Source organism: Triturus cristatus, chromosome 7, assembly GCF_964204655.1.
Source record: "Triturus cristatus chromosome 7, aTriCri1.1, whole genome shotgun sequence".
Lineage (NCBI taxonomy): Eukaryota > Metazoa > Chordata > Amphibia > Caudata > Salamandridae > Triturus > Triturus cristatus.
The window spans coordinates 1,384,024,766-1,384,049,629 of NC_140590.1; the positions used below are offsets into that span (position 1 = coordinate 1,384,024,766).

The window sequence follows — 24,864 nt, forward strand, 5'->3', positions numbered from 1 at the left end:
TCAGTCCATCAAGACCAAGGGGGTCCCAGCTGGAGGTGCGGAACCTAAAGACTTATGCAGTTTTGGGCTCAGCTCTGGGCTCAATGCTCGAATCCCACTGGAATGGTACTCTGCCTCAGCTGCTGGGCATTTGGGGGCTTGAGACTGACCTACAGGCGCAACTTCAGTATGCAGCATTAATTTTGTCTTGTGCCCCATGGTGGACTTTAGCTGCAACCCTGCTCAAGGAATTCGATCTCCTCTTCAACGTTGGATTTGCTGGAAAAGTGTGCATCCGGATCTTCCTGCGCTTGGTGTGGTGGTATGCTGAAGGGGCCTCCTTTTTCCTCCTGGGTGCTCGTCAGGTCTTCAGAGCTGAAAATGTTGGGCGTCTTTTACAAAACTTGCCTCTGCATCTTGTAGTGTGGTGTACTTCCCTTCTCTTCCACTGATGCCGTAGAGATTTCATAAAGCAGAGATGAGACAGGCATCGCAGGATAACTTTGTGCGCTCTGAGGAGTGAGCACTTGGAGTTCTCTAATGCACATAGGAGAGATAATATTAACCAGGAAGGCCACCTTCCAGGATAGGAACTAAAAGGGGCACAACTGCACAGCGTCCAGAAGAGGTCTCATGAGCCTGGTGAGGACTACATTGAGATTCCACAGAGGATTTGGTGACAATGAGGAATTGTAAAGTGATTGCAACAAACGGGCAGCCATGTACCCCAAACCCAGGCCAATAAATATGAAAGCAACAATGTTTCAGGGAATGATTAGAAAGAAAAGCAATAACACATAATGACCCATCAAATGAAGGCCAATTGTTGCTTTCATATGGAATTATAAAGTGGCACATGCGTGTAGGCTGCACCTGCAGCAAAGTGTAAACAGTTATAAGCAAGGTCTGCTTTTTTGCAACTGCACAACTATAACTCGCGCCCTCGCCATGCACAGTGTTATCAGTGATGTCACATTTCACATGTAATTAGGGATGTTATAAATGCAGTCATTGACCATGTCACGAGTATTGTAATAAGTTAGGGTACAAGCAGTGCATGCAAGTGGGGAGTTAGTTACTTTAGGGCCCAAGCTATAGCTACTTTAGATAACTAACTTTTGAATTCCAGTCCTTTTGTTTTCTTAAAATAGTATGCTTTAATTGACATTCCCAAATGACTACAACGTCCCCATAACCTTTGTTTATTTCAATAAAATTTCAATTTTTTTAATGTAATGTAAGTCATCATTGCAATTCCTAACCAGGGTGTCACTTTAACCTTTGTTTTTTGCAGTGAATTTCTATGTTAAAAAATTTAAAAAAAAAAAAAAAAAAAAAAAAATGTATAGTAGGATGTTCATTGCATTTTTGCGTAGCTAATAATAGCCACAACCTTTCCAAAAAAGTGCTCTTTTTGCCTAGTTTGTGCATGGAAAGTTTTGAGGTAAACTGTTTGGGGAGGGGGGGGGGGTCGGGGTAGCAGGTATGGAAATCACAAAAAAGGGTGTCCAAAAATACAAAATTGCCATGCATTTTCCATTGGCTTCTTTAAGACGTGCTTCCACAAAAACTGCTGAATTGAATTAGGAATTAGACCAAATTGTCTAGAAAGCTACATCTTGGCACGCAGATTGTGTTTTTTATGATTTGGTGTAGATCCGTTCAGTAGTTTTGGGGAAATTAAGGTTGAAAATATTTGTATATCTATATGGTTGGGTCTGCGAGGGGCTCGGAGAGTTTTGCTGGAGTGCCAGTTTAAAAATAGAGCGTTCTGATCGGTGTATGGAGCTTTTTTCCCCTTCGGCCATCTCGCGGGAGCGAGCACTCAGACTGGCTGCCAGCAACAAGAGAAATGTGGCTGGCAGCTATTATAGGACTCAGGAACTTAATTCCCTGTCCTCAAGATAAAAAAAGAAAAAAGGGAGCAGGGTGGGAATGCCCTGCTCCCCAGAGGGATTCAGACCCCTCCCTCACCAGGACCAAAAAGCGTGTTTGCACCCGTCTGGTGGGAGCATTTGCAAATCTCCCACCAAAAAAGAGCAAATACAAAGTTTGCTCCCAGCGGGCGGGATCTTTAAAAATGCTCCTGCCGACTGGGAGAAAACTTGAAATCTGATGCGGGCAGGGAAACAGAACAAAAGATGTGTGCTTGGTGCGTGCTTCGGGTATATTTAAACAAATACAAATTCTAGGGTATGCGTCCCCAAGGTCTATGAAGACTCAGGTAGGAGGGGTCAGAGCCAACAGTAACTTGCACCCCTGCCATGCACTGTGTGGTGTGTGTAGATCTGCTTTGAGAAGCCTCAGAACTAACACCATACAAAACAACTGGTTGGACGGGAAGTGGCTCAAACCAGCAAATAAACTTCAATTTGTGCATGAACGAGACCTAAACTGGCAGTTCTCTGTGAAACCCATCCTATCTACTGATATGCCATTTTGTTCCGGTTGGTGGAAACAATATCACTAACTTCTTTTCTTTAGTGTAACAAATGTTTAACCCCTCGCCCGTCGGGCAACAGCCGTCGCAAGCACTACCTCGGTAGCGCGCATCCGCTGGCCGACGTGGCCCCACCCGCGCAATAAATCACCCGCACCGCGGCGGAATTTACACCGCGGTTAACGGGTTAAACTATTAAAATTTAATTTATGAGCTCTATTGTTTGCACATCTTTAGACTATCGAGGTCATTCAGAAACATGTTTCTTCCTTTACTCTATTGAGAACTCAAACTATCTTTTTGACAATTTTTGGTAAAACTCCTTGTTAATATATGTATGAATGCTCAAAATACGATGCAAATTATGACAAATGTTTTCATGTTGATCAATACTTTGTAGCATTTCCTGGAAACACCACAGCAGCCACCCATCACACATTCTCATAATCCTTTATGTTTTTGCTATATGGGACAGTTCATCCTTCCTCATTTCCCTCCCAAAACTCCTTAATCATCATTGGCTGTTCCTTTAACAAGATATCCTCTTATCGCCATGACTGATCCTTTTAAGTTACCTGGGACTCCATGTCATTCTTGCCCATTTTGCTACCAGCCATTGTCCTTCAAGGCTCAAATCTAGATTCGATCTTGGTTTCTGTTTAGACCAGTTTCATTTGTGATATCTCCACCAATGGTTTCTCATACTATCCATGTATGCTGATGTCACATTTCTCTCATTCCCAATCTTATTTTCTCTCTGTGACAGACCCACCAACAATTTGTCATACCATATATGTGCAGATATGACCAAATATTTCTCTCCTTACCAATCTTCTCACCACTTCTACATAGATGTGAAACAATCTATGAACAACAATTAGATTGATTCACTTATATGCATCACTAAATGGCATCATGGGTACTTGTGCTGATTTTTTTATTTTTTAAGTCGGAGTTCTTCTACTTTATTATACCTCTCATTATGCCATTCCATCACAACTACACCGGTCTCTTTACCATTTCCTAAGCGCTTCCCTCTGGACATCCCAAAATTCACACCCTCTGCCAGAAATAAGAGTGTTTGTTTCAACTCATCAATGAGGCTGAAATCCTTCATCTCTACACTAGCGCAGATTATTTAATACAAAGTACTGAACATCTGACTTTATCATATTCAAAACAGCCAAAGCACAAATTAATTTTTGAGTTTTCAGCACATTGGATCATTGTAAAAGTCTGCTTATGGGCATTCGTAGCCACTCCCCCACCCCAAGAAAAAAAAGAGACAAACTTTGATGTGAGAACACTTAATTTCCTTAAACGCAATACCTCGTTGTCTTTGCCAACATGCTAGCTGACTTTGCCAAAAAGAGAACCTTCTACACGATACTTACCATCATCTTTAAAACTACTCACGACTTCCCTTTGAAGAAAAAAAAAAGAAAAATTTGGATGCTTACATCTCCAACCTATCCTCCCTGTAGGTGCCAGCCAAGCCCCGTCCCCTCCCACACCTCCCTCTCCAGCACTCCTTCACCACCCCAACCCCCTCCTACTTCTTCCATTTTCCACCGTCTCTTGGTTTCTTTGTGCTCTCTCTCTTGCCCTTCACTTCACCTTAACTTCTCACTTCCCCCCAACATCACAATACTACCCTGGAGGTTTACAAAACATCGGCAATACACCCTACCCCCATATCATCTCTTTCGCCTCGCCAACGTATAAGACACAAGATACTATGCTCTAATACCATTACTCTTGTCAGATGTATCACATTACATCATTCCCAAGATATTACTTCAAAGTATTTGATAATGTTCTCACCTCAACGCTCAGACCCCATTATGCGACTGTTTCCCTCTGCTCTGTACAAAGTCTATATTTCTTGCCTTATAATATCTTCAATAAAAATAATTTGAAATAAAAAAAATAAAAGAAACACTACTTAGGACTACCTTTCTTCAAAAATTCCTTTCTATAACCCTGCGCAGATCTAATGAGCTACCAAACAAAATCTTCGGGCCTTTTCCAAACCACATACTGTTCCATTCAGATTCTGGATGATTTAACTACTTGGCTCGAGCCACTGGAACTATCTTCCTCCCATCATCCCGTTCATCGATTCCATTCAGGAATTCTAACCTGCTCTAAAAAATTAACTCCTGGCACTGAAAAGCAAAAGCTATTTGTGACCTCACATACACCGTAATTATGTGGTTTCAGTTATTTCGCATCAATCTGTTTTGACACCTGTTCTTGAAGATTTTAGCTGTTCTGGGGGGTTGTGAATATAGGACTTTGCATATGATGCTCTAATCATTAACAGGGTGTACTTCTGCCACTAAGTATTCTAAACCTACCAATCCATACAAGATGCTGTGTACCTCTATAGTTCTTGGGTAAAACTATCTATTTGAAATCTATGGTGCTAAACAAATAATTATAAGTAAATGTGATGGCAATGTGTTGAGGGCAAAGAACCCCGATTTTGAAATTAGAATGACTGACTTGACCAGGGAGATTTGTCTGCACTTAGCCAGCATAACAATGCAAGTCAGTCGACAAGCCAAAGAAATAATTAGAATGATGAGTTTATTAGGTGAGACCATGAGATGGAGTATTTGTTTACTAAACAGAGGGATCACCGGGTGTGTGTGGGTTTTGTTTGTTGTAGAAATGTTGATGACATGCACTGTGCATCATGCTGAAAGTATCAGAATGAAGGCTCCCCATTTTCAGTTTTTACTGATTTGTACAGATAAAGGCAAGGTTTATTTTTTATTTTTCGCTCTGTATTTATTTTTAAATGTGGATAAAACAGATTAGGTTGGATTTTCAGTGATTCTAAATGGAATAAGTCATAACTGCCAAGCCAATAGCTGATTGTTTTTAACCCCCTTACTTTTTAATCCAAACACATTTTAGTAATGAGGCTTTAACAGCAGTATATATGCACATGGTTGATACTAAAATGTATGTTTACATACAAGTACTGATTTATCATCTGTGGTAATTCTTATCATTGAAACCTGTCAAGTAGGAGTGTACACTCATCGGTTAAATAAATGTGGCAATATGCTAGTTTCTACTTCATTTTGTCACAAAACCCCAAATAAATATAGATAAATAAAGGCGGAAAAGTCAAACAATAAATACCATAAAACTGGGAGCCCTACATATATTGTATTTTCTATTAAAATAGGGCACATTTTAAGGTTTCAAAATTATTGCATGGTTGTGGATAACCTACTGTGTCTAATAACTATTATTGTCCACGAATCTGGACCGGTTTGTAAGTTAAAAAGTTTAAGAACATTTACTGAAGTGCACAACTACATGGGTAAGCCAACCACCTGTAAAAGGTTAACTTTATTAGATCACAAATTCGATTCCTTCCCACAAAAGAAGAGCAGAGCTATCTAAAAACAATTGACATGTCTACAACACTTACATGGCTATTCCCACAAATCCTTTCAGTGGCACGACCCCCCAGATGACTCCCAAAATAATTGCGATAATCTGTCGGATCCAGTAGATCACGTCTAAAAACTCATCCTGGGGAAAAAGGAAAACGAAAGAGTGATGAGTCACGCAACAAGAAAACATGCACTAGACAATGGAAACATGGTGGTGAAATCCATCCCTCTAACACCCATGACTGTTAAATGGTTTAGTGGATATGTGGTTATATTATAAGGAATGAAAGATTATTGAAATTAATGCTTTTTGTTAAAGCTGCAAATTAATTCAACTAGCTAAAGGACATCAATGCACTGTTCTCTGCATAGAAATAGGGGTATTGCAGAGGTTGGAAGCATACTGGCATTGCAAAATTCTGAAGAAGCATAGAAAAGAGACCACTCTACAGCTCAACAACCACAAAAACACTGCAGAACACACAAGAAACAAAACAAGAAACGGACGCGGTAATAGTAAGAATGTCCATTACTGACCATATTTCATAATAGTTTCAAAATCACCATTATTGAAGCATTCTGGTGACATAGCATCACAGGATTGTTAGAATAGGATCGGCAGAGCAATCACAGGCTTATCCTATATTGATACATTATTTTGATAACTGCAGAACAATAAAGGATGTGAGTGAGAGGATTGTAAGAGGAAGAGAAAAAGTGATTGGTTGAGATGCAGAGTATAATTTCAAACGGGTGAAGGTTAACATTTGAGTAACACAGACTGAGTTTATCTTGAGGCCTTTAATCAAATGCTGTTAGGACAATGAGCGACAACGATTACAGTAGTGCATAGGAAAATGAAAGTGGGTCATGACAAATCATTGATTTACACACAGACGTGAACAGCAGAATTCAGGCTAGGAAGGAATAGGATGAAAAATTGATCCATGAAGGTTGCCTGTTAAAGATACAAACCTTTAACAGAATGCGTCTCTACATTTGCAACCATATCAAACCTCACAGATCTCCATTGGCTTACAGTAGATGCAAGGCACAAGAGTAAGGTCCTCTCCACTGTCCATGAAGTCAAATGGGGCAAAGGACCAGAATACTTGCAAAAATCAAAACCATTTTACACACATATAGAACATTAATTCAACAAATGTTGATTTGACCAACCATGGGTCTTTCAAAGTCGGACACGCTCAGATAAATTCTAAGGAATACAGAGCTTAGATTGTGGAATGCCATAAACCCCAAGCTGAGATCTGCTCAGAATCATATGTAGCTCAATAAACGTATCAATTAAGCTTCTACAAACTGCTTTCCACTAAACTCAGCCAGACACTGGGATTTGGCCAAGGTGTACACACCCCACGAGACAGGAGACAACTATCAGGTCCTCATCAAAGCAGTATCATCAGTCATCTTCAGCACTATGAAGTAACAGAAGAACAAGTACTGCACAAAAAGTAAAATCATACCGATCGAGCTTGACTGAGCAATGGCAGCATTAAGTGGTTTGTGTTACCTATAGGGAGGTTCGCACACCGCTGTCATAACATACCCATACTGTGAAGGTTTGTCTGCGTTCTTCCAAAGAAAAAGTATAGCTTTGGAGCCAAGCATCAGTACCAAATTAAAAATGAGTAGAACATCTTTAATTAGGTATAACATGCAGTTGTTAGTCCATGTGCCCAAGCTGCATTTACAGGATTTTCGTCTTAAGATAGGTTAACAAGTTAAATCCTATCATCATTCTACCAGAAGGACAAAACTTTAAACTTACCTGAACATTCCAAGCAGCAAGGTTTTTTTTCTCCATTTTACAACGCCAATATTAACCACAATCTGAAAGACCACCTTTGAACAATGGTTATGGCTTACAAGGAATTCGTTTGATAAGGAGAAATCTTGCTTGCGAGGTTTGGGAGGATTCAACATATTCAGGCCACTTTGCACATTTTGAACACTTTTTCTGCATCTGAAGATTAGCGTTTAGGAGATAACAGATTTTAGGTATTATGTCCTACTATGTTTAGGACGAGCCTAGGCAACGCGCACACGCGGTTTCTCAAAATGCTGCATCTCCTCTGTGGGCTATTGCCATGCCCATCGATTTCCATTCTTTATTTTGTGTGGAGTTCTGAAATGCAGGTTTTTCATTTGTGCATTGGTTGTATTTGTCCTGCCTTTGCATGCTTGGTTCCCTTTCCATTGGACTGGCCCGCTTACATGTAGTCCTCACCCTCCTGTCTATTTGGTAGTTTTGGTGCACTATTTGTTTCTTCTTGTTTTCTATTGTTTGCACTGTGGCACGGGAAGGCTCTCCACTGTAAATCTGGTCACACACCCACCCAGCGATCTCGCTATATCATGTACAGTAATGTTTTCACTTTTATTTTTCCCCTATCTCTTATCGTTGTAGCAGCAGTTATTTCCACACAGCAAACAGGAAGCTGCCATTTAGATATTTGGGATAGTTTTGGCTCACATTTTCTTTCTTCTTGTCAAGCACAGTCTACTGACCCTTCCTCCCGGTCTGGGCTCCGGAGCCTAGGCGAGGAATTTGTGTCCCGCTGAAGCCCCGCCTCCCCGGGTCCTCCTGCTTGCTGCTTCAGGTAACCAACCCTCCGCTCTATTTACAATCAATAGAATGGATGTAAATTGTTGTAATGGAGGGGAGTGTTTCGCAGGAATGCAGGCAAATTCCACTCAATATCCTGAGCCTTGAAAACAGCACACTCTGGCCCCTCCTCCGGGACTGGGCTCCGCAGCCTAGTTGTGACATTGACGTCCACCAAAGCCCCGCCTTCCCATCCCCTCCCGCTGGCTGCTTCCAGTTTGATACTCCTCGTTCCCTTTCACCGTTTTAGTTCAGCCATAGGTGGTGCTGGAATAGTACAGTTTTTAGGCTTTTAGTGCGATTCTTTAACGCCCTGCTTCACTCCAGTCAGCCTGAGGTCATCAGCAAGAAAGTACCAAAACATGGAGAGAGGTACAAGCCGAAGCTAGCAAGTCACCCGTTGCTGTGAGCATGTTTAGAGTCTTTATTTCCATTTCACATCTTTAAAGAGCAATCAATGTAAAGGCTGCTGTGGAACAACCTTAAATAAAAATTGTTGATATTTTTATGAGCATTTTCTCTTTAAAGTGATTCAAGTTCATGGGGATGTGCAGAGAGAAGCATGGGCAAGAATGCTGCTCTTCGGTGGCTTTTGGGAGCTACATCAGATCTTAGTCATGTCTTGACAGATATGACAGCTTGTGTACCCAAACTCACCATCCACCGGCATCAATGTTATTAACAATAGCCTGAGTCATCAAATATAACCTATGTTGGTGCTAGCTAAAAGTTTACAACCAGACAACTGAAGAGGAGTCAGAGTATTTTTTGTATTAAAATTCTGCATTCTATTTTTTTTCTCCTCTTGATTTTTTGGTAAAATGTTTGGTATCAAATGTGTCCGCCTCTTTAAATAAAAGGAATTAAAAAGCTTTCACCAAAAGGAGACGTGTCGGTATCTCCACGAGTGCCGCCTCCAGAAAGTCTGCTACCTGAACGATATGCACCTCCCCCTTTCCTTTCTACAATCTCTGATCCCACCCCCATTGACTCGGGATCACTGTTCCCACACTTTTTTAATGCACTTCGACCGCTGCTCTCAATCGACCCAAAGTGCATTAAACATCCAAAGCAAAAAGAGCAATCTCATACTCATTCACATGGAACTGCGTCAGGGTCTCCACACAACCCCCCCACCATACGAGTTTCTTCTCCTAGCAGTTTACTTGTGTACTTCCACCACATCGTTGGTACATAGGGTCAAGTTCACTGGTGGACATGGTAGGAGCAGCCAGAGCATTTATCAATGTGCAATCAAAGGAACATTTTTGGGTGATAAATAAACACAAGCGTTCAGATTGTAGCATCGTAGTCCTCTTCTGGTCACACCTCCTGTAGTGGCCTGCTACTAAAATTGGTGAATTGTACTTGATTTTTGTTTGCATTCCATTCCCTAATCTCTTGCAATTAACTTCCGGTGAATGTCCCACCTCGAATCACTGCAAGCATGTGACTGACAATTTATGTCTACAGTTGGATGGCTGCTTAGCTGCTTCCAAGTGTGCTGTGCATGCCACTGGTACCATGAGCCAAGGCTGAAGCCAGCAGATAACTGGTGCTTCTGAGTTGTACCGAACAATATGCAGTCATGTGGATCCTACTGTTGGTGAGTGAGTTCACCTACCTCCTTAATGAGTCCCCTTCACCTCCTGAACCATCAGCAGTCATGCATCTCTGAACTGTGCTAAAGTCATGGCATGCATTGGAGCTGCTTCTCCCATACTCATAGGTCCCTGGCAGGCAAGACATTCCATGTACATGCCAACATATTTCTTCTTCGCCAACCAAAGGCATCCATTTTTAACTGACAAGAGTCCATGCTATATACAACATGTTCAGACAGCGCTGGGCTTTTAACAATACGTTACATTCTGGGACTTGTACTATTGCTTTTAATATTCTTGTATACGGTATAAAAACCATAACATGCTAAATGTTGATCGGTTGAGCCCTAGCTCATTGAAGATGTGGTGTGAGACATGGATTGTCTTGACAATTATAGTACCATGCCTTCAGATCTGTATGAAGATGTAGTCAAATGGTTAAATAGCTAGGTGCAGTACTTGCCGAGCGGTTTGGCTCATGAATCACTTTTTGTTGATTTAAATGATAGGTCGGGGAAGCAGGGCGAGTGAGATTTGTTACTAGGTCTTGCACTCAAAAGCTGGTTGCTTCTGTGGGGTTCTGCTTTTGACAAGTCAGTGTTGATTATCCCCACAGTTCCACGCACAATTCAACTACACACATTTCCACATACATCCAATCCACATCACAACATTCCACAAAATTCAAAAGTACACAATTAAACTCCACTACATACCACTGCACAAATACCATCACATATAATTACACTGCATAACACAAAATCCCACTCCACATAATTTCATTACACTCAATGCCACATAATTACTATCCACTCATTTCAACTGCACACAATGCCACATAATTTCACTGCTCAAATACACTCCACACCACTCAATTGCACAACTAACAATTCCAATCCAACCCACATAATTCCACTACACACATGCCATAACACATAGGTAGAAAAAACATTGTCATTTACAACGCCAATACCTGTAACTCAAGCAAATGGGAAACCTATTCCATTTCCAATGCTTATTTAATAGAGTAGTTCAGTTGTACATAATGTCTTCTTGGTTATATACAAGATAACAAAAATGCTTATAACACTTTTTTATTATAACTTCAGCGTGCTGCACACAAGCCACACTGCCTTACAACATAGCTTAAAGACACTGGCTAAATCAATAGCTCTGGCTAAACACTTATAAAGTCCCAAAGGCGAGACCTATTGGCTATGCCAATGCTTGTTTTTTTAATTGGGAGTGATATCTGTAATGTCACTATTTAAGCTAGGAAAGGGTTGATTTCAATTTGGAAAAAAAATCACAGGTTACTCATCACCTCCAAAAGAAAATGGAACTATTTCCCTCATTGGCACCATAGGAGGGTTTCAAACAGTCCTTATTGCATTATCCACTTTTTATACCACCTAAGTCCAGATCTTGAAAGCTTGTAATCAATCTTCTCCTTCCTTTCACCTTGAGAGTTAGCCCAGTTAGTTGATTTAGGCTCACATCTAGGTCACTTTTTTCTCAGATACACAGAGAATCTAAAATGCAGTTCTCTAGTCTGATGGAAAATGGCACATCCATTGTAAAATTTGATATGCCCTCGCTGCAATAGAGGCAAGTCTTCTGTTTGAAAACCCTATAAAAAATGCCACTTCCCCAAACGGATTCCCTTTGTGCCACAGCCGAAAGCAGCTCAATTTGCTGATAGTCTAAACACTAAGTCATGTAGGAAGCACAAGCATTGCACATTTGCCATATTTTAAATGTTGCTTATACAGTAAATACTCAGGGAACAGTGGAATATTACTCCTGTGCTAGCCAATGCACAATCTGTTACTGGAGCATGGAAGGGCTGAGGCCCAGAGCATATGTGTAGGACCGGACCCAAAGGAGAGCTCATGCAAATAAAGGAGTAGAGCCTGGCAGCTTCAAGACTACATCATTTACTCGGCTTCCCCAAATAGTGATAGTCCTTCCTTAACCACCTCCTGATCGGATAATGCCCCTAAGAAATGTTGGCATTATACAGTGGCCAAAGTGATAATGCTCTTGTGATTGCCAAAAAACGGATCCAAAGTACTTCCTATTTAGCTCTTACTTATGGATAGTGAGCACTGAGGTGTGTGTTTCAGGAATCTAAAAATGAACATGATGAAGGGGAAATGAGAAACCATAACCATAGCCATAAACTATCTGGAAGAGCCTCCCGAGTATGAAGACAGTTTAATGGTGTTCAACTGGGCCCTCACCTTCAATTTTAAACGGTAATCTGCAAGCCGTTTTTGGGGAATAATTATCTTTTTTCCTAATTAAACGCAAACATGTAGTGTTTCCTTACTGATGACAATATCACTGCTCGGTGTAACAGTTGCCTTTGGTCGAGACAAAACTTCAGTCTTGTCTTACAAACAGTGCGCTGCTCCACACTTGGTAACACGAGTGACAGGCCTACACACAGCTCCATCTCCTCACCTCCATTTTCAAAACAAAAGCCTCTTTACAGGTCAGGAAACCCCTTTCTCCAGTGTACTCGCATTCAGTAATATAGAACGGCCAAACTGTACCAAACTAATAGGAAGCAGTAGACAGTAGGACTGGGATTTTATATTATAGTGCCCTTCTTTCTTCCCTAATCACCCACGTATTCCTTAACAGAGAGGTAAAGCAACTGCACTGAGCAAGCCATGAGTGCTAAAATAATACCACACTAGCAGGGTTCGAGACATACAACTCCCTGCTTGGGTCTCATATCCATTGCATCCATTTTAACATACATCACGATACACTATTCACAGGTGATACAAGCATTTGTAATGCAACAGTTCTCGCATTTGTTAAAGTTAGAGCTGTTGGCATTGAAAATAATGTTTTTAACTTTTGTTTCTTTATTTGCAGTGGAGTTATATGTGCATAGCACTATTGTCAATTGTATATAAAAAAGCAAAGGTAACTAGCATTGGCATAGCCAATAGGTCTCGCCTTTGGGACCTTATAAGTGTTTAGCCATGCAACAGTTGCATAACTAAATACTTAGCCAATAGGTCTCGCTTTTGGGACCTTATAAGTATTTAGTTATGCAACTGTTGCATGGCTAAACACTTATAAGGTCCCAAAGGCGAGACCTATTGGCTATGCCAAGCGGCCGTGAAAGTGATCAAACATCAAAGCGGCCGTGAAAGTAATCGCGGTCAAGCGCGGCACCCGCGCACATGCACTGTAGCTCTAGGCTGGCCTGGTAGCACTTTTTGGAGCCCTCTCAATAAGTCTCGCCAGACCAGCGCATGCGCTGGGTCAGGCGAGACCTAAAAAACATTGTAGTCATTTTCACCACCAACAGCTCCAACTTTAACATACGGGGCCAACTGCATTGGAAATGCAACTGGTCTCGCATTTGTTACAGTTGGAGACTGGCATTATAAATGCCATTTTTTTTTACCTAGACATGTTGCAGGGTGCAGTACCATATTTGGTAAAAAGAGGTCCCATCTGACCTCTTTTGGCCACATATGGTACTGCACCCTGCAGAAGATATGGTAAATCTACCGTACCCATAATGCATTGCATGCAAGACAGTACCACAAGTACATTCAAATAACTATGTCCATACATACAATTAGTAGCTTTGAAATGTGACAAAATAATTATTATATTAATTCCAGATTAGGTTGCACTCTGTGTGGAGCCGATGAAGGGAAATTTATAGAAGGTCTCATAAATGGGAGATGTGCCAGTCAGACCCTCCAGCATTTTGCAATTCGCAATATAATCCCGAAATCAGCTAAATAGCGCGATTACCGCGATATTTATGTTTTTTGGCTGCAATAAAAGATCCTCGCCGAAAGCATTCGCCAGAACAGGAACATCAGAGGAGTGAAGGCACCAGGGAGCGGAGGACGAGGAGAAGTGAAGGGCTCCCTCTACATGGACGACGTCTCAGTATTCTGCGCAGACGGACCGTCTGTGAAAGAGCTGGAGAGGACTTGTATCGAGTTTGGGAAAGCGCCTGGAGCAAAGATAAACAGCGCCAAGTCAGAAACCCTGCTCTTCGGACACTGGACCCCCACCCGAGACCCACTGCCATTCCCCATCAAGCAGGACTTCCTGAAGATCCTTGGAGTCTGGTTCGGCGGAGACGGTGCAGCAGAGAAGACCTGGGAGGAAAGACAAGGCAGAAGCTGGGACTCTGGAGCCTCCGGAAGCTGACGATCGAAGGGAAGTCTTTGGTCCTGCGGCACGAGACCCTGCCAGTGCTCCAGTACGTCGCCCAAGTACGGCCAGTGCAGACCAGAACGGCCAAGGCCATCACAAGAATGATCTTCTACTTCATCTGGAGCTCGAAGATGGACAGAGTGACGAGGGCGGTGATGTTCAAGACCCACGACAAGGGTGGCAAAGGAGTGCCAGACATCGCCACCATCCTGAGGTGGGGGGGGGGGGGGGGGGAATCTTCGTGTGCCACTGCGTGAGGAACACCCTGAGGACCAAAGATGAGAGCCACGCCGGCTTTCTGATGGCACGCTTCTTCCTGTTGCCAACGTGGAGGCGCCTCGGATGGGCAGAGTGGGTGAGCGCCGTCCCGTACAACTGGGAGACCCCGTTGGTTCTACAAGGAAGTGGAGAAGTTTGAGAGAGAGTATGGTTTGGTGGCAGCCCGCCATGTGGACTCCAAAACTTGTTGAATGCCAGATACGTGCAAGGGAGATCAGTGAGCCGATCGGCACCCTCCCCTCAGCCACAGCAGACCACGTGTGGGGAAACGTCGCATCCAAGCGCCTGACGAACCAGCACAAAGACATCCTCTGGATGGCCATCCAAGGAGGACTTCCCATGAGAGCCTTCATGCACGCAAGGGGACTCAACCGTAGTCCTGCCCGAGTGGGTGCACCGTGGATGAGACAACATACCATTTCTTCTGGGAGTGCACGTACGCGCAGGACCTGCTGAAGGCCCTGGGCACGGAGCTTAGGGCCTGGATACCTACAACCTGCCTCACTGCGGACTGATGTATGGACTGTACCCAGGGACATATGCACTAGGGGACCTCCAGGGCTGCTGGAGGCTCCTGTGCTGTTTTAAAAATATGTTCTTTTGTTTTCCAGAAACCGCCTGGTAGTAGGGAAAAAGGAGACATCGACCCTGGTGTGCCGCAAGATGATACACAGCCTCCTGCTCGACTACGCAGCACTGGACTGATCAGATGGAGACAGCGACGACGAAACCGGAGGACCCAAAGGGGTCCGTCCCCTTGTACACTTACACGGGGGGGGGGGGGCTGGAAGGCTCGGGCAATTACAGCAACGACAGCGGACCCAAAGGGCTCCCCGAACCCTTAACTGGAGAGGGGGCCCTGGAGGGGCCGCTAACCTGTTTCTTTTCTTTCTTCCCTTCAATCCAGGAACCAGTTCGGCGACGGGAGAGAGGAGAGGGGGGGGATGAAGACAGGTGGAGTAAATGTAATAATTTACTGTATGTATTTGACTAACGTAACCTTTTCCCTTCACAGGAAAAAGGTCAATGGGATAGCTTGCGCACTTGTTGCCAAGTTTGTTACCAATGACTGACGAATAAATAGGGTGTTGTGGAAGGTGACGATTGATGTATCTGAACCAGAAACGAAGCCCTAACAAGAGAGGCGGGGGGGGGGGGGGCAGCAAACAAAGTGGTGACCTCTGATTAGCTATATGGGCACATGTCACTACGTTGTGCCGTACTAGCTAATACAGAGGTGGTGAGTAATTGTACACACCTTGTGGATTAGAGAGGCCAGGACAGCTCATGGCTCCAGCAAGACTTTCACCTGTGAGTGGGGGCATTGCTAAAGGGGGCTCCTGACACCACGTCTGAGAGCGCAAACACGTTCCATCCAGTTCCGCTGTTGCGGCCTGGGCAGGACTAAACACCAATATTGCGAGTTGAGGCCCTGGGCTCATAGCACACACTTTTGTATTGCTACATTACAGCAATCTCAACCAACAATGTTCTTTCAGATTAGCACTCACATCAGTTTTACAGCTACGAGGCGCTGTATTTAACACGCCCAATAGAAAAGATGAAAGGCGAGTCAGATACAAAGATCGATTGCAGCAGCCTGCACACATCTCTGTGGAAGGTGGATCTCCCTTCGGTGCAAAGTGCGACTCCCTTGTAAATCCACTAATTCCGATTTCAACGAGGTCCTCGTGCTCCAGTATTATGTAAGTATTTCTGAACTTAGGGGCGTCCGTCGCTCTCCGGACATACCATGATATCTGTTAAAAAAAAATTGTTTTTTTAAAAACGCATAGCTGAAACAAATGCATCACATCAACACCAATAATCCGACCGGCATCCAAGGAAGCTTCTCTTCTGCATGCAATCATGTTTTCAAAGTCAGCACAAACACCTTTGCAAAACATGTAAAACCGAGTATAGTCAGAACTGCTTCCACTTGGATCGAGGCAGCCTGACCTTGCACTCGCCTTCCAAATGGTATACTGGGGCTGAGCAGGTCGCAGGTTCGGCCACTACAGGAGAAATAGGTCTGTATGTGGCCAGATTTTACTGTGAGCTGTTCCAACTCAATCTTTCATCCTTCTGAGAGCAATAATACAACAGTTTCAATTGGTTTATGAGCAGACCTCAAGTCATTTTAGCGGAGAGCTGTAGGTCGACTGGAGATGAAGCTGTTGGACTGAAGGATGGATGGGAACACTTCTAGGAGGTAGATATTGGGGCAGAAGAGGGAGAATTGTGTTCGGTGCTTTTAGAAAGGAGCAAGCAAGGCTTTAATCAAAATATCAACTTTCCAGTGAAAGTGCTTTATCTCTTTCCTGCATAGGACTTATCGGCGTGGAAATCCATCTTTCCATTTTGGAATTTTAAGAGTTTGCGTTTACCAGGGCAGTATTTGCGTTTCATATTTGTGCGAGTGCATGGCTTCTTCAATTATGTACAGGCTAGCACAGTAATTGTAATTTTGCCACAATTCAAGGTGGACTACGGTGGTTACATTTTTTTGCTTGCTATTGTTCTATTTATTCTGTTGAGGTGTAGGTTTGTGTGTGATAAATTAGCAGTTTGTAAATAGCTGTTTGAAGGGTAACATTTGCTCAAATTGTAATATTAATCCTGTTCAAAAGGGTTATTAGACATTTTCCAGGAGGTGGCTGCCAATCTTTTTTGCGCGTTCTATTGAATGTTTTTGGGCGTCCCATTTTTAAATGAGAATTGAGAATCATGCACGTCCACCCTCAATCACCGATGCCAGGCTGCCTTCTGAAGAGCATTTATATGTGCTCTGCATGCACCAATCGTCCATAGGCCAGTCCTTCATTCCCAAGTCCAGGGTCCCTTCCATCTGCCCCACTTCCACCCTCAATCACCTACGTCCGATGCCAGGTTTCCCTCCGAAGAGTCTGCAGAGGTGCTCTACATGCACCAAGCGTCCACAGGACACCTCTCTCCCTCTGGGGCTTGAAATCGTTAGCCCCAAGTCAGCACAGTGCCACAGAAAACAGGATGACTAGAAACGCTGGGGTATTGTACTTGGCTTAACCTATGATCCAGAATGTTGCAACAAAGGAGAATAAGGCAAAAAACTCTCTCAGACACGTTAAACAGGTCTATTCCAAATTGAAATACTCTGCTAAAACAGTTTCCATGATTTAAAGCTGAAAAGGAATGATTACAAGTAAAATAAAGTGCCGCAATAATGCCGCAAAAGTTCAATTTTTGTGCCGCAATATTTCCATTTTAGTTTTCAAATCTATGCTGCAATATCCTGGGGGGGGGTCTGGATAGTGAGTAAAGTAACCACTGTCGGCCTTGCTTAGGACCAAACGTGTGTCCTGCCTTAAGCCCTTTAAGAAAATAGTGCTCTGAGGCTGCAATTATAACCTTGGGAGTAACAACACATGTAACAGGGGGTGTCCTCATGAGGGGTTAGAAGAAGAGACAGGGCGGTACTAATGAGGGACTACTAAGCCTATTGACCAATGAAAAGTCACCGTTTACAAAAGACAGGGACAGGAGCAAATTAAAAAGATGGCCGGAAAGTGGGTGGAGATTTATGCCCATATCCTGAATGCAGCAGGTCTCGAAGAGACAGCACAAGTCAGAATGAGGACAAGACTGGAGCTCTACGATCAGATTCTCTCACTGCTGCCGGAGCAGCTCAATGTCAGAAACGTGCAATAGTGCATGCACAACCGAAAAACAATTACAACTTCCCTAAACAGAAGTTTTATTGTTGCAAAGAGACCTTGAGAAGAGGTATATGGATATTTTAACAAAAGGTGTCATTGTTAGAAACAACCTGGGCCCTAAAGTGAGGGACTTCACGTCAGAATCCCTCATTTGAGAGCGAACATAAAAAAGCAAAGAGTTTAAGATAATCCGTCAACAATATTGCTGGTCAATGAACCCCAGAGAACACTGCAAATCAGACTGTTGATTATCCAATAACAGGGTGAAACAACGTTTACAGTGACACCGTCTATAAAATTATTCAGAGATTTTCTTTAACTATGTGAAGCTAAAGGATATCTGTCCCGAGTCAGAATTTGTACACCCAAGGTTTCTCGCCGTATTTTTTTCAATAATACCCTTCACATCGAGTGTATGGGTGTGTAAACGCAGGTGGATTTTTCCCATCTTAAGACAGAAGTGACAATTTCAATCAGAGCAACAAGCCCCATGCAGTAGGCACCAGACATACATAATGTGCTGAGCTAGTATATACTGTCTGGAGACTAAGCCATAATCTCAGTTAAGAAGCTTAGCTAAAACACAATTCTAACGTGAAATGTTTCCTGGTAAAAATGCACCAAAACCAACCACCAGGAGGATCGTATATCCTTGTATGCACTCTTTGCACAAACTAGTTACGGTGCAAAGACTTAGACTTTCAAAATAATATCCATCACTGCTTGAGTTTCCAGAAGGTGAGATTTTTTTTTTAAATAAATAGTGTTTTCACCTGTAATCTTATAGTCTAAGACGTCACAAACTATCAGACTAATTCAAATGTTAAAACAAAGGCAGATATTAAGCCTCCACTCGCCTCCTCCTCTGGTTTATAATGATGACAAAACGGTGTTATAAATGGGTCTCCAATTTGAGCATTAAGGCTAGAGTAATTTAAACTATACATTTCGGCTGTTTGGGCTGGTCTTAGTTGTACAAGACTGGCAGGGGATTTAAAAGTTACAATTTTTATATAAAACATTATGATTTTAATGTTGTAACACTTAAGAACGTTTAACAGTGACCCACAATATTGTTTTGAGATTATAATGTGTTAGTTAGAATATGCATGGCCAATGAGACTGATTTCAAATCAGCAAATTACTTCATGCGTTGAGGATTAAAACATTTCTGATTGATAAAATGTGCAATCAAAATATGAAAATCAAATTATGGCCGTCTTAGGCGACCTGCCCATCCACATACCAGAGCATTTTTTTGCCTCTTTCAGTTCCATTTTATGTCCACTTGCAAGTACCACCTATGAAAATCATCACTTCAAGAATCAGTGCCCCTTAACCATAGGTTCCACGTTTTACACCACTCATTCAACAAACACAATTAAACTAAGTGGTATGCTCAAAATAGCGGATGTCCAGGGGGGCTCGGCCTTAGGACATCTGACAGTTGACTTCTTAAGAATCAAAGACGAGTATCGGACCAAGACCTTTCTGGATGACATTCTGCCCACCTCTGCAAGGAAATTATATATCCAGTTCAGACTAGGGTCTTTGTTGCTTCGTGCTTTTACCAAAAGCCACTCCCCTCGGCTGCCCAGCATGCAACTGTGGGGATGAGTCCGAGCTCCATGTCTTCCTTTTTTGTCCCAGCTATAAATTAGCCAGACAGCGCTAGCTCATCACACTCTGTAGGAACTTAGGGTTCATGCACTGTATGGCGGCGTTTAGAGTCCTGAAATATGACTCGCACCCACCCATTGTCTTGGCCGTATCCCATTTTTTAAATTCAATGTGACCTACCCGTAGGAGGTTAATAAACATGGCACCACATTGATAAAAAGTCCTTAGTGCATGTAGCCTCCCTTCATTTTAACTTGCTTAATCTTTTTTCTATGTTTTAACAACTAAGATTAGTGATTGTAAATATGTACTGATAAGACTGTATATGTAGTGTCTATGGCCCTATTTGGCCGCCAAATATTTGGCGGCCAAACTCAAGAAGACGGTCAGGCCAGGAACCTCAGAAGCTCAAACCCCCTCCTACTCATCCTGCTGAAAACAAAAAACTGCGACACAATCCTTTGCCGGTAGCGTGCCTAAAATCTGGAACTCTATTCCCCCCCCACATCACAACTATTCCCTCTTTTGTAAAATTCAAAAGCCAACTCAAAACCCTGTTCCTCAACCGCTCCCTAGGGAACCGATGGGAGCAGTCGGAGAGGGAAAGTAGACACCTCGCACTGCTTCGCCTCCTTGTCCACAAGACTTCGAAACAGATCTCCCCACCATCGGCCTGCACTGCTAATAGTTTTGTTGTTGTTGTGATTCTCTGCAATGTATCGGTTGTAAAGCGCTCCGATACCCTTGGGTCAGGCCAGCGCTAAAAAATGTTTTTAAATAAATAAAAACCTGTTCAGACCTGCCACTTCCAGACAGCAAAGTTTTTATACCTTTAAGATTAAGCTGTCTCTGAATCTTTCTGGAAGCTCCAACAAGAACCGTACCTCAATAGTGAAGACCTGGAACACTCAATGAGCCTCACTATAGTTACGGTGCTAGATACGGCCATATCCTTCAAAGCAAGCAACATTCCTGATCATCTGGGGCTACACGTTCCATACTTAGTGTGCTATTAAAACGCATTCTAGGAATTTGGCCTCACAGCATAAGTAAGTCCTGATATAAAATGTCCACAATATTCATGAGAGCAGTGCTTACAGGTGAGTGGGCGCAGTGTGTTTGGGGACGATGAAGTGAAACGGGTTCAAGGAAGAACTTTACGGAAAGAGTGAAAAGATGGTCCCAAAGAGGTAAGAGATGAGTTGTAAGATAAGCAGATGGATGTGCTGTGGAGGAAAATGGGCAAATACACATGTCTAACAGAGTGAACATAAGAGGAGTGACAGACTTCCTGAAGACCACTACCTCATACACAGGCCTCAGTAATGTTTAACTCAAACTCTCACAATTAAAACATTTTCAATATTAAATATTTACTACAATATCATTGCTGTTACTCATTCACCTTAAACTAACAATCATTGACAACTTCAACAGTCCTTGCTGGTTTTATGTGTATGTCAATTGTGTGCTCTATATCTGGATGCAAGAACAGAAAGAGTGGAACAAAAATACCAGGCAGTTGGTACACTATGGGAATCCGAGTAATGTCATTTACATGTTTAAGCCACATGCTTAATTATATAAGCCACGCCCATTTTAGGAGAGAACCCCCGCATTTTTATCCCACATACAGCCCTGCCCTACTCAACGATTGTGGCATGACAACAGCATGCAATGAGTAATTTAAGGATGTTCAGTATATAACGTGTACGTTTTTCACCTCCGAGTTGGAACTCATGATTCAGTAAACTATTACAGGCGCCTTGCTACTTGCTTAGACTCAACTCCCACCTTAATTTTCTCATATGACACTGCAGTGTTAATTATATATGATTGTTGATCCCAGATAATTCATTAAGATCATTTTCGATCATTCGAAATTTCAGGATCATTATTTCTTCAAAATGTAGAATTTTTGTTTCAATACATTCCAAGTAATTTGAAATTCAGAGCGGCTATGTTCCACATAATGTTGTGCCACTGGTGCAGGTATGGTTCTGCATCTAATGTTGGATTTATGCTGGATGATTATTTGTCTGATCTTGTGATGTTTCCCCAATGTGTGGCTTGATGAAGGTGCAAAGGATGATATAAACTACATTTGTGTCATTACATTTAGTGAAATCATGCTGTTTAATCTTAATGTTGTTTCAACTGATTTCCGTACCCTAAATGGTCATATTACAGACTGGGCAGTTGCCACATTTATGGTGTCCAGCCACCGGCAATAAGCCTATCTGGCTGTTTTTGTTGGATCTCATAAGGTTGTCTTGGAGGCATTTGTCTAAGGCATAAATATTGGGCTGTTTAGTGAGGGGTCAATGTTGTTTAGTATGAGCCTGTTCTTATACAGGATCTCTTTAATAAGATTAGTGTGGGTGTTAAATGTAGTAACAGAAACAAGTTCATCACAAGTTTATTTTATTTAGATTGGCGAAGATATTCCAGTGGAGTATACTATGCCTTCTTACTGAATCTTCATAACAATCTTCTGTTGCTGTAGTTTTTCAAGTAATACCTACGAGTTGACAAACTAATCCTTTTTATGTCAAAGTCTACAAAGACATCTTGGGGACATTCGGAAAGCTTCCCTGGGAATGCATTCTGTCCATTGCTTACCATTGGCTTTGTAGATTGTAATTCACATTTCCTTACTTTCTATTTGCTAGTTGTTTTAGGCTGACCAGCTTGAGTTCATCCCTTCCCTTGCCCAAGCCTTGCTTACTGTATGCTTCTAAGATGCAACTTTAAGTAAGCAGGCCTTAAAATCTTATCTTGTCACATTTGCTGTGCATTTAAACACAAAGGTCAAATATCAAGCTCCCTCTTCCAAGGGAACTTGGTGTTCATTTGTCTTCCAGTGACTTCGAAGTGAGACAGTTTATAGGAAAGCAAGAGGAATGCAGACTACTCTCCCCATGCAACCCCGCTCGTGCCCCTCCTGTGCTCCAGTTTAAGAGCCTGTAACATACCCCTCAGAACAGGTCTGAGGTGCACGCAATGTCTGTGGCAACAAATAGTCATGTTGAGGTTCTTCTATCAAAGCACTGGTGGCTTTTGCTTAATGTGACCCTCTGGTGAACGCCTAATGAGCTTTCTGTTTACAGTCAGTGAGTCAGAGTACCAACCCCTTTTAATAATAACATGCATTGGCAAGCCAAAAGGTGTAGCCTACACAGCCACACTTAATGAGTAGTAGCCTCAGTAAGTGCAAAAAGCGCAGTAGCACCATGCCATAAAAACCTAGACAACACAGATTACTGCTTTCCAGAAAACTACAAACAGGATCCCCCGAAACAACTACATTATTTACACTATAGCCATAAACATCCTGCCTATGTCAAAATATAGTTTATATACTATTTGGTGGATGTGTGTGTTGTCAATAATGAAATAGGTGAACATGTTCCACTGAAACAACGGCCTACCACCAGGGCCGACTTTAGCACTGCTGGTGTGACACACTATGCCAGTGCACTCTACCCCACTCTAGTATGCGCCGCTGCACTATACACCAGCCCAGTCTAGGTCACTCGACTCTGCAACACTGCCCTCTACACCACTTCACTTGACTCACTATACTCTGAAACATTCTACTCTACGCCACTGACTCTTATCTGCACCACTCTATGTCACTTTATTCAAAACCAAGCCACTCTTTGCCAATCTGTGCACCACTGAGCTTTAGGCCACTTCACACTATGATAATCCACTCTTTGCTGCTTTACTCCATTAAACACTACTCCACTCTGACACTCTACAACACTATTCCACTCAATTCCCTCTATGCCAATTTACTCCACAACACACTACTCTAAATCACTCCACTCTATGCCACTACACCCGACTCTACAACACCGGACTCCACTCTGTCATTCCACTCTCTTATACTACTCCCCTCTATGCCACTCAACAACACTCTATGCAACACCCTCCACCCCTCTCTGCTCTACACTACTCCATGGCACTTTATGGCATTCTACTCTGCACCCTTCCACTACAACTCTCTACTTCCTTCATTATACTCCATGCCACTCAACTGCACTCCACACCACTAACTTTTAGCTATGCTGACCAGCACCCATGCTGGTGTGAAACATGTTGGCACAGCCAATAGTGCTTGCATAGATAAGACCTATTGGCTTTGGCTTGTCAGGGGTTGTCACCAACTTTTTCACATTCGAGGATCAACTTCCCCGTTCAGCGCTGTATCTTTGCCTACTCCACTGGAGAACAGGGTCGTCACCTACAGCACAACGCCCCCGCCTCATCTTCATAACCGGCACCACCCCGAGACTCAAAAGAAGAAAAAAAACTGTGCAGTTTGTCCATGACTACCTCCACGCCCCAACATCGCATATGCTGGTTTCCTTGTCTTAGTTTTTGCCTTACTACATCCTAAACCCCGACACAGAGCAGCACCTTGTCCTCCCAGGCGGCATCGTTCCTAAAGGCCTTGCTCCACGGGGACAACTTGGTACCGCCGTTGGCCACGGCCTGCTCCTCTTTCCGCTTGGCGCTGCTCATCCTCCACAACTACAGCACCCGGCTTAAGTGAGGGGCTAGGGTACGGTGTCGATGGAGCCACGGCTCACGCACAGCTCAGCGTAAACCAGACGGCCCTAGCAAGGAAATGGAAAAGGGACTATCAATACCAAGGATATAGTTGAGAGACTAAACTAAAGGGATTATAAATACGTAAATCTGCGACGCCGTTGATAGAGCGGCCATATTGAAATGTGTGTCTCCTTGCGATATTAACGCTGAAAGGCATTTCAAACATGTTTATAAGCATATAATGTACCTTGTGGTATATTTAAAATTATAAAAAAATAATTGTTCCCTACATATGTTTTAGTAAGCTTAGTAAATATATGTACTCAAAGAAATCCAAGTACAATGTTTTGTAACTAAAAATATCGAACGCTTTCTCTACTACATTTGTGTACAATACATTTGTTAAAACGGAGATGTGCCTCTGGGTGCGTGTCCCTATTTC

General features: G+C 42.7%; 1 protein-coding gene across 1 annotated transcript in view; it reads right to left on the minus strand.

Moving 5' to 3' along the window:
- Positions 1 to 24,521, minus strand: part of RAB5IF (RAB5 interacting factor) — a 46,216-nt gene extending 21,695 nt beyond the window's left edge. The window contains exons 1-2 of the mRNA XM_085619107.1: positions 24,288 to 24,521; positions 5,871 to 5,974 (exon numbers count right to left, since the gene is read on the minus strand). Coding sequence (XP_085475233.1) covers positions 5,871 to 5,974; positions 24,288 to 24,392 — 209 coding nt within the window. The 5' untranslated portion in view covers positions 24,393 to 24,521. The remainder of the gene's footprint in view (positions 1 to 5,870; positions 5,975 to 24,287) is intronic.
- Positions 24,522 to 24,864: the final 343 nt, after the last annotated feature.